The sequence below is a fragment of the Protobothrops mucrosquamatus genome, unplaced genomic scaffold (assembly GCF_001527695.2).
Source record: "Protobothrops mucrosquamatus isolate PMUCROS unplaced genomic scaffold, P.Mucros_1.0 scaffold2321, whole genome shotgun sequence".
In the NCBI taxonomy this organism is placed as follows: domain Eukaryota; kingdom Metazoa; phylum Chordata; class Lepidosauria; order Squamata; family Viperidae; genus Protobothrops; species Protobothrops mucrosquamatus.
In genome coordinates, this window is record NW_015388405.1 from 204,442 (window position 1) to 214,242 (window position 9,801).

A 9,801-nucleotide genomic window follows, 5' to 3' on the forward strand; every position below is an offset into this window, starting at 1 on the left:
CATTCTATTGCAATTTAGGAAGAGGTTGAGGCAGCAAGAAAAATAAAGGCTTCTCCACACGCAGCAAAGACAGTTCCAAAGCTGTTCCTGGTTTGTTAACCTTCACTGCCACTATTGTGCGGTTGCTATGAATTCTGGGGCCAGTCCTTCTGGGGATTTCCTTCATCTTTGTCAAGATCTCTCAAGGAACACAGCATAAAGATTAGTTCTGTGTTTGGATCACACATCTGTCCCAACCTTAGTGATGCAATTATATTTTTCATAATCCATTAAGGATTAGCACTTGTTTTAACCTTTTCAGCATAAGCCTATGAACCTAATGAACTTACTGTGAGGTCTGAGTTTGGCTGAGGTTAACGCTAGCGTTAAAGCTGACTGATCTACATGGCCTAAGTGTTTTTTCTTCGATCAGAGGAAAGTCCAGAATATCAAGAAACAGTCGCGGCATAAGTTGAAACTGAAGCGATTCCCACACTCCTATAACTAAATGCAGACTGAAAAGCTAGCATACTAGCATTTTGCGATCTTTCCGTAAGCACGGCCTTATTATGGCATTGGAACCAAACAAAATAATGCCTCGGGGAGAATAGATTAGGATTTTAGAAATTCAATTGCGATTCACGTAACTTTGGATAACTCGCTTGCCAAGGACTCAATCGAACTTCGCCGCAGCGGAAGTCCATCTTCCGAGCCGCATAATTTCCGACTACACTTCCCAGGATCCTCCGGGGCGTGCTGTCGCGAGGAGGCGTAGTTAAAGAACGGCGTCGTGGACGAGGCGGGGCTCAGTGCGAAGTTTCAGAACTCCGCGGCAGGGAGGCTCGGGAGCGGTTCTAACTGCTCCGTCCATCTCGACAGCCAGAAAGCCCATCAGCCATGTCCGATTCGGGCGGCGGCGGCGGCGGCGGAGGGGAGGACGGCGGCGGCCTGGAAGCGGCCGGCTCGACGGTGCAAAATGTGGCGGACGTGTCTGTGCTGCAGAAGCACCTGCGGAAGCTGGTGCCTCTTCTGCTGGAAGACGGTGGGGAGGCCCCGGCCGCCCTCGAAGCGGCGCTGGAGGAGAAGGGCGCCGTGGAACAGATGCGGAAGTTCCTCTCGGACCCGCAAATCCACGCAGTGCTGGTGGAGCGCTCCACCCTCAAGGGTGAGTCACCCACGGCGGGGCGGCCGCGCTTGCGCCCCGGGGTGCGCTCAGATGGGGCTGCAGAGGAGTTAGCTGGAAGCGGAGGAAAGAGCGATGGGCTGGGAGAGCGGCTCTCGCCCAGCGGTTAAGCCGCAGATGCGCGGGGGAGAAGGATGGAGAGGGTGTGGCCGCAGGCGGCGGCTGTCAAAATGGCGGCTCGTCTTGTTGCTCCTTTGTTTGCATTGTCGGCCGGGGCTGCCTCCACCCGGAGGACTCGATGTCAGCAGGCTTTCCCTTGAGAGGGTCCTGCGTAGTGTTGCTCCCCTTTAGTAGTGGCCGTCCGGCATTTTGCAGCCCGCATCCATTAGTTATAGAAGAAGCCTGTAGTCGCCCTGGCCCGAAAGAGTATCTTCTGCCTCTCCAGCCCCGACCTTGAAAGACTGGCGAAAGGGTGTGTGTGTCCTTAGTGTGTGGCTTTGTACCGCTCTATCTTGCAAATGCTGGCGATAATTGAATATTTGCCAGTGCCTTAAATGATGGAGCTTAGCTGACATAAACACGGCTGGCGCGAATCGGCCATGTTTGTTTTATCAATATTGTAAATCAGGTTTCATCTTTGGAGCACCAGATCCTAGCAAACTGATTTACCCGTCAGATCATTTGCGTCTCCAGTGTAGGCGTATATGCTCTGAATGGTACTGACCTTTTGCCATTTGCTCGCAATCCATGTCTTCTATGACTCCTAGTAAAGCATCATATATTGAAGTAAATTCTTTTCCCTGTAAATTTGAGGCATAAGCATCTGGGAAAGTTCTTTTGCTTTGTCAAAGCCTCAGACAAAGTGATCTGCCCCACTTTTAGGTGTGTCAAGGATTCTGCCTTCCTTGAATGCGGAATGAATGTAACTGATCATTGTGTGAGTACTTAAGATGCAAGAGAAAATTTAAAGTGGGCCATAGTACCTATTTGGAATGAACTTTTAACAAAAAAAAAAATGCTCAGCATTATACTGCACCCTGGCCTTACAGTGAGAATAGGATCATCAGATAGCTAGGAAATGAAACAATCAGATTTGCTTCATCAGTCTAATATGCTAGAATCAATAATTGACCCTTTCCACCTTAACACTTCAACTGATGAGTTGAAATATCTGTATTTTGCACAATAAACTCCATTATATATTGTTTGTATGCATTTTCATTGTAAATTATTTAATTACAAGATTAAGAAATATTTGGAAAAACATACTGCTTTCTTAATAACATTTTGCACTTCCTAATAAATACAAAAAGATTCTCAAGATGGAACACCTATAAGCCCCCATAGTATTATTGCAATTGCATGTGAACTTAGCAGTTTAAATGTATATTTCTATGGCTTACAGATAAATGTCTTTTAATTAAAAGTATATTACTATAGCATAAAAGCAAAAGTTTCTGTAAGTAAAATTCAGTTTCTTTGTCCAAACAATTATTGATTTTATAAAAGTAAGATTAGAAACAAAGAATATAAATCTAAAATCACACACTGTCACAGAACAGTATGAAAGGCTTGGTTGAAGAGATGAATTTTAACCTTTCTAAAAATGTAAACATGAATGCCCAAATACAGTTACTAATTGATTAAATTTGATAACTTGGGGGTGACAAGGAAGAATACCATCCAAATATCTGCAATTTCTTTAGGCAGTTTTAGAAGTAATTCAGGAGACTAATTGGAGACATTTCCTATGTAATATCAGAAGTAATCATTTGCAATACTTAAAATATTGATAGGTATTGTTGAAATTTCAGAAAGTAGTTAAGAATGTTTTTACTTTATATAAAAAACTAATTATTCCAGTACAGTAAACACATGCTTTCTTCTAAATGTTATTTGTGGTTGAAGAATTGTACAATGTTTGTAAGCATTCTCTATTCAATTCTACACACTGTTAATTCTCCAAAACTTCTAAATTAGTGGTAGGACTCATTTGTGACTAAGTATTTTTGAAAGGTATATTTGAATGTTTTCCGGATTGAATGGTAGATTCTTTTATGGTCTTTTACAAATAAAATAATTTTGATAAAGTTATTATAGACCGTGTAAATAGATTTACAGATTTGTTGGAACTATCTTGTGCACTACATTTTAAATCATGGTAATAATACAACTTGATTATTTGCCTCACTAAATCACCCTCCTTATTTCCAAAATCTGGGAATCGCTCTTTTTTGAGATGTGTTGTGCAGTAATTGCTAATATCACTTAAATGAGATCAACTAGTATTAAATGATAATCAAAATAGCACATTTTAGTTGATAATTCTGTTCATTATACACTGCCAAATAACTATACAAAAAGTCTAGACTTTTTTTGTAATTTAATAGATCCTTTGAATAAGGTAAGAATCATATCATGCAAATCTCTTAAATTTATCAAGCAAATCTAAATTGTATGCCCAAATTACTGACTTGAGATACAATACAATTTTGTAAAGTTTAAGCTGCAAGTTCTGATATATTCACTCAATATTTTATTTTCCAATGAGCAGTCGTGGTGGCTAACAAATATTTAAAAGGTGTTACACCAGTTAAAACCTGAAATAGTTTGTCAGTACTTAGAGAATTAGGCCAATCCTGAAACCCATAGTACCGTAGTTGTTTTCCTAATCTGGAAGCAATATCGGAAAAGGTCTTATCTTATAACTCAGATAGATGCAATTCTGATAGCAATATTTTAATGTCCACAAAGATTCATAATAGGAGATAGTGACTCAGATAATTAAGCTTAAACCATTTGGGGCACCTTAAATTATGACCAGTAAGCAATATTTCACTACAGTAGAGACTCATGTAATCCTTATTACAAGAATTAAACCAGTCTGCATTTTGCAGTTATTGCAGTTTTCTGAGACGTTTCAGGAGTATTCTGATACGGTGGGATTTTTGGGAAATTAATATTTCTTACCTGAATGACACCAAAATTTAATTCTCCTTTTTTTAATAAATTTCATCATTTTATTTCATTAAAAATAACTTGATTTAGAATAAACTATAAAGCAGAAATAATGCCAAGTTGGAGCATTTTAAAAAACAGATTGTTTTTAGAAAGTATGTCAATTTCTGATAAAAAGTGCATAAGATTTGAGCAGAATAATGGAGCATTTACTGGAGCATCTTTACTACCTGGAAAGGCTATGTCCCTGATCTTACATCTTGCAGGAACAGGTTTTTTTTTTCTTCTAAAACACAAAAATCTAGTAAACCTTGCTAAAAGTATTTTAGCTTTTTAATAAAAGAATAACAATATTTGTCAATTATGTCAACTGAATCCTTGATATTATGAAAAATGCTGAAAGTTCACTTAAGTATTTTTTTTCCTCTAGAGATGTATTGTTCAATCTCTTTGCTCTTTCTTTCTGTTTCCCCATTTGGGTGTGCCTTCCAGAGAGCAACGTCACTGCTGCATTGCAGTAGTGTCATTACTACAGCATTGTCAGCTAAGAAATTGATAATCAAATCCCATTTTCCTTAAGCCATGTTGGTTTCCTGTATGTTTATAAAGAATCCTCTAATATTTGAGAGAATTATAACTTTTAAGTAAATGTTATTTGCACTGAATCTTGACAAATTAGAATTAGAATTCTGCAGAAAACTATTTGTAAACTGTAAACTGGCTTAGTTCAGATACAAAAATGTTTAGAAAAAGACAATTTGTATAAAATAGTATAAACAATAGCAATAAACAATTCTAGCTTTAAGAATCTTCATTTCTGGAGCTTTGCCCACTCAACTCCCCAATCTCTTTAGCATTTTCTTTACACTTTCCTGAATTTAAACCAGTATAAGGCAAGGAACACTTGACTAAATGCAATTATTGAGGAATATATCTAAAAGATTTGAATTCTCCTTGACTAGATACTGCTTTATATAAGAGTAAGAGGAATCATTCAGTTATTTTTGCTCAACCATAATATATATTTTACTTTCATGCTTTTAAAAACTTTCACTTATTCATTTAGATCTTCCTAGGATAATTCCAGGAACAAAATATCAGTTAAAATTATTTTTTTAGAAGTCATGTACATATTTATACTTTCAGTCATTTTATTCAGAACTAATTTGTAAACCTTTTGAATAATTTATTGCAAGATAAAGTTAGGATAATACAAGACAAAATGGCAGTATATTGCAGAATATTTCTTGATACTGCAACTTCATCCAGATCTATTAGCAGTATGTTAAATTTGCATATTACTGTTGGTAATTAGAATACATTTTGGATGATTCTAGGCATGGACTTGTTTATTTTTCATTCTTTTTAATAAAATTGTGATTTAGAATGGAATAAATGATAAAGAACTCGAGTTGACTAATGACAATAAAATAAAACATTTCTGTATGTGTGAAACAAAACAAAAGAATGTAGTTTATCTGAATGATGATGTGGTGAACTATAGCAGTGGTGGCAAACCTATGGCACGGGTGCCAGAGGCGGCACTCAGAGCGCTCTCTGTGGGCACCCGCGCCATCGCCCCAGTCCTAGGCCTTCAGCTGGGTTTTATAAAACCTTTTTGCTTTAGGCCTCCGCCGCCGTATGAAAAAAAAAAGTTCAATCAATCAGTCAATTTCAACTTCTCGCGGGAAAAAAAAGATCTTGCAAAGTTGGAATTGATTGATTGAACTTTTTAGTCCCAACCAGTCTGCTGTTACCACTGCAGCCATGCCCAACCAATTGGCCACACCCAGCCAATGGGCTACACCCACCTGGCACCCAACGATGCATAAGTGGATTGTGGGTTGCGGTTTGGGCACTCGGTCTGTAAAAGGTTCGCCATCACTGAACTATAGTAATGCAGCAGATTTCCAGGAAGAATGAAGCATATTCCAAGGAGTTGGGTGAGACAAGAAACAGCATAGTCCACAGATGGGTTGTGGAAAAGGAAGAGATTTAGGGTAGCCACTTCCTAGACTCACCTTAGGTATATAGGTAGTCCTAGACTTACAACCATTTGTATGGTGGCCATTTGAAGTTACAAAGGCACTGAAAAAAATGACTTATGACCAGTTTTCACACTTACAACCATTGCAGCATCCCCATGGTCATATGATCAAAATTTGGACACTTCACAACTAGCATGTACTTATGTTCCACTGTCCTGGAGTTATGTAGTCACCATCTGTAATCTTCCCAGGCTTCCAACAAGCAAAGTCAATGGGGAAACCCAGATTCACTTAACAACCACATGATTTACTTAACAACTGCAGTGATTCATTTAAAAATGTGGCAAAAAACTCTTGCTTAGCAACAGAAATTTTGGGCTCAATTGTGATCATAAGGATGCATTAGGTTAGGGCAGGGGTAGGCAACCTCGGCTCTTTTATGACTCATGGACTTCAACTCAGCATAGCTGACTCAGGAATTCTGGGAGTTGAAGTCCATGAGTCATAAAAGAGCCGAGGTTGCCTACCCCTGGGTTAGGGTAATATAAGTGTAACATAGCAAGATTCTGTTAATGTGGTGTAAGCAAATAAAAAACTGAACTTGTTATGTTATTCTTGGACAAGATCTGACAGATTGAGTTCAGTTGATAAATACATGCAAGGAAGTAGAGATGTAAGTGTAATTGTGAATCAAAATGTGGTAGAATGTAGCTTGCATTCCCAGGAGGAAGGGGATGCTTTCTAGAGACAATAGAGCTTAGAAAGTATGATCAACAGGTTAGAAGATTAAAATTACTCCTTCCTAGCTATTCTCAGAGTATATCTATAGTTATACTTTAGATTCTGTCTATAAGTGAAGAACAATAAACTGCTCTCAAATTACTCCATGTATCATTCTTGGTGCCTGTCAGAAAAGGTTAAACTGGATATCAACAATTATGAATTGGTAGTTCTGAAGAATTTTGAATTAAGCATGGGAGAGATAAAAAAAAATTAGTCTTCAGTATTGAAGAGACCATATGACCCCAAGTTTGCAGTTTTAAATTACTGATACTTGCTTTCTGTGTATGAGGTAATGGAAAGTGTTATTTTGTGCAGCCGGTGTTTAATGATCTATTTTAAAAATCACATGACTTCCTGTATTTTTTTCCTAATATTTCCCTTTGACCTTTTTTTTGTTTTTCATATATCAAAACAAAAATGTATTAGTGTAGAAACTGATGCTAGTAAGGTTTCTTAATTCTTTGCAGAGGATGTTGGTGATGAAGGAGAGGAAGAAAAAGAATTTATTTCTTATGGAATAAGCACTGATATTCATTATGGTATAAAATCAAACAGGTGAGTCAAGATAAGTCCTGTACTATGCTGGTCAGTGTGAGTCTGTGCCTTTCAATATGTCTAACATATATATCTACTTGAAAATGACAAATTAGTATTCGATGCAGATCATAAATAAAATGGAATTAAATTAAAAAGGCAGAATTTCTGTTAGTCAATTAAAAGACAAATTAGAAAGCAGGATTATTCTACTCCCCTCCCCTTTGAAGAGGGAACTTTACAGGTTGGTTGTACTCTCATCATTTAGCCTTAAATTTAGATTCCTCATGCCAGTATTGTAGTTAGATGATTCACCAACATCAATTCTATGAAGCATACCTCACTTTCTGACACAAAGATATTGAAAATGCCAATCATGATATGTGTCATATGAGTAGTGATCTTAATTTCCCATAAGGTCTGAATTGAAAAAAGATCTGGGTAAGCATTCTGCAATCAGAGACTACACTTATTTAGCTTTTTTTTTTTTTTTTTTTGGTCATGTAGGGAATTTATATAGTCATTGGAAAGNTTTTTTTTTTTTTTTTTTTTTTTTTTTTGGTCATGTAGGGAATTTATATAGTCATTGGAAAGAATATTAGTCAGGATGCTTAATCCCCTCCTTTTTTAACGGGAAGTAATTGCTTAGTAAAACTGTTAAGCAGATCAAAGATTTATATAATTAATTAAAGGTTTGGTTTTTCTCAATAGTGGAAAATTCACAATTTACCAATAATTTGATACTGAATTGTGCTATTATCTTAGGTTGCAGCACATTGTCTGGTCCTTTCTTGTCTGGCCCTGGTTTAAATACTCTTAATAGTTTAATTTTTGTGTCCAGACTACCAAAAAATACTATGGTTCTAGGCTAGAAGGCAAGTCAAAACCTCCCCAGAAGAAGGCAGTGACAAACCATTTCTATATTATGGCCAAGAAAACTGCATGAACCTGTTCATGGAGTCAGTAGGATTGAGCATGGATTCAAGGATAAGTTACTTATCATCAGGAAAAATTCTGTTATTAGACATGTGGTTTTTCAAGTAATTTGGTAGGATTTTATTGTTTTAGTTTTGTTGAATGTCACAGTCGCTTGCTTGTGAGCTGGGCAGCTATATAAATTAGATGATTGACATAGATGATAGGTAGGTAGGTAGGTAGGTAGGTAGGTAGGTAGATAGATAGATAGATAGATAGATAGATAGATAGATAGATAGATAGATAGATAGATAATATAAAAATAGGTTTTTAATTAGATGTTTTTATTCTGTGACACTATAGAAGTATTTAACCAATATTTAGGTTTTGATAATGTTTCTATTTACTATTGTTATTAGCTAGTTGAATTCATGTTTGAAGTGGAAATAAGATACAAATTTAACAAAAATTAAAACTGCCTAGAACTTGAATGTCCTCATGTTAAACTGAGTAAATGCTTAATTTTTTATTTTTTATTTTGTAATCTATAGTTTGGCTTTTATTAAGCGAGCACCAGTAATTGATGCAGACAAGCCTGTGTCATCCCAGCTCAGAGTTCTCACTCTCAGTGAAGATTCTCCTTATGAAACGTTGCATTCCTTCATTAGCAATGCTGTTGCTCCGTTCTTTAAGTCCTACATCAGAGAATCCGGCAAGGCAGACAGGTAACTACTGGAGTTGGTACAATTTGTATGAGTGAATTAAAAAAAAAGAAATATGGGAAGATATGTGGAAAATTATTGATAGTCAACATTCTAACTGTTAAAAGACATTTTAAGATTTTTTTGAAAGATTGAAGCTTTCAAGCTCCATTTGATGCTGCTCCCATGGGTCCTTATAGGAAAGAGGCAACTTTCTGAAATGTGTGATTCCCTGTGTAAACTTTGTAACAACAGCTAAATTGTGTGGCACATCTCATTCTTTTATCAAGTTTATTTTAAATTGTGGTAATATCTTACCCTACGTTTGTGTTGGTGGGCAACATACTCTGGATTGCATGCATATGTATTGTAAATGTCTTAATTACATATGTAGATTTTTATTTGGCTTATTTTTGTATTTCTCCTAAGGGATGGGGATAAAATGGCTCCCTCAGTTGAGAAAAAAATTGCAGAACTTGAAATGGGACTTCTGCATTTGCAGCAGAATATTGAAATACCAGAGATTAGTTTACCAATTCATCCAATTATCACTAATGTTGCTAAGCAGTGCTATGAACGTGGAGAAAAGCCAAAGGTTACAGATTTTGGTGATAAAGTTGAAGACCCAACTTTTCTCAACCAACTACAATCTGGAGTTAACCGCTGGATTAGAGAAATCCAAAAGGTAAATTGAGAAATGTATTATTATTGTTATATATGTATAAAAATGTGAAATCACAGTTGCTATTTCTTTAGCTGGTGATGGTCTTCATACTCATTGACTTTTTCCCAAGAACCTAGGATATCATAATATATTAGT

The 9,801-nt window shown here is 36.7% G+C and overlaps 1 protein-coding gene across 1 annotated transcript; it reads left to right on the forward strand.

Moving 5' to 3' along the window:
• Nucleotides 1-876: 876 nt before the first annotated feature.
• Nucleotides 877-9,666, forward strand: LOC107295365 (cytoplasmic dynein 1 heavy chain 1; the record flags this gene model as incomplete). Its single annotated transcript, XM_015824678.1, has 4 exons — nucleotides 877-1,144; nucleotides 7,299-7,386; nucleotides 8,832-9,005; nucleotides 9,411-9,666. Coding segments are annotated over exons 1-4 (786 nt in total), but the record flags the coding sequence as incomplete, so codon positions are not given.
• Nucleotides 9,667-9,801: the final 135 nt, after the last annotated feature.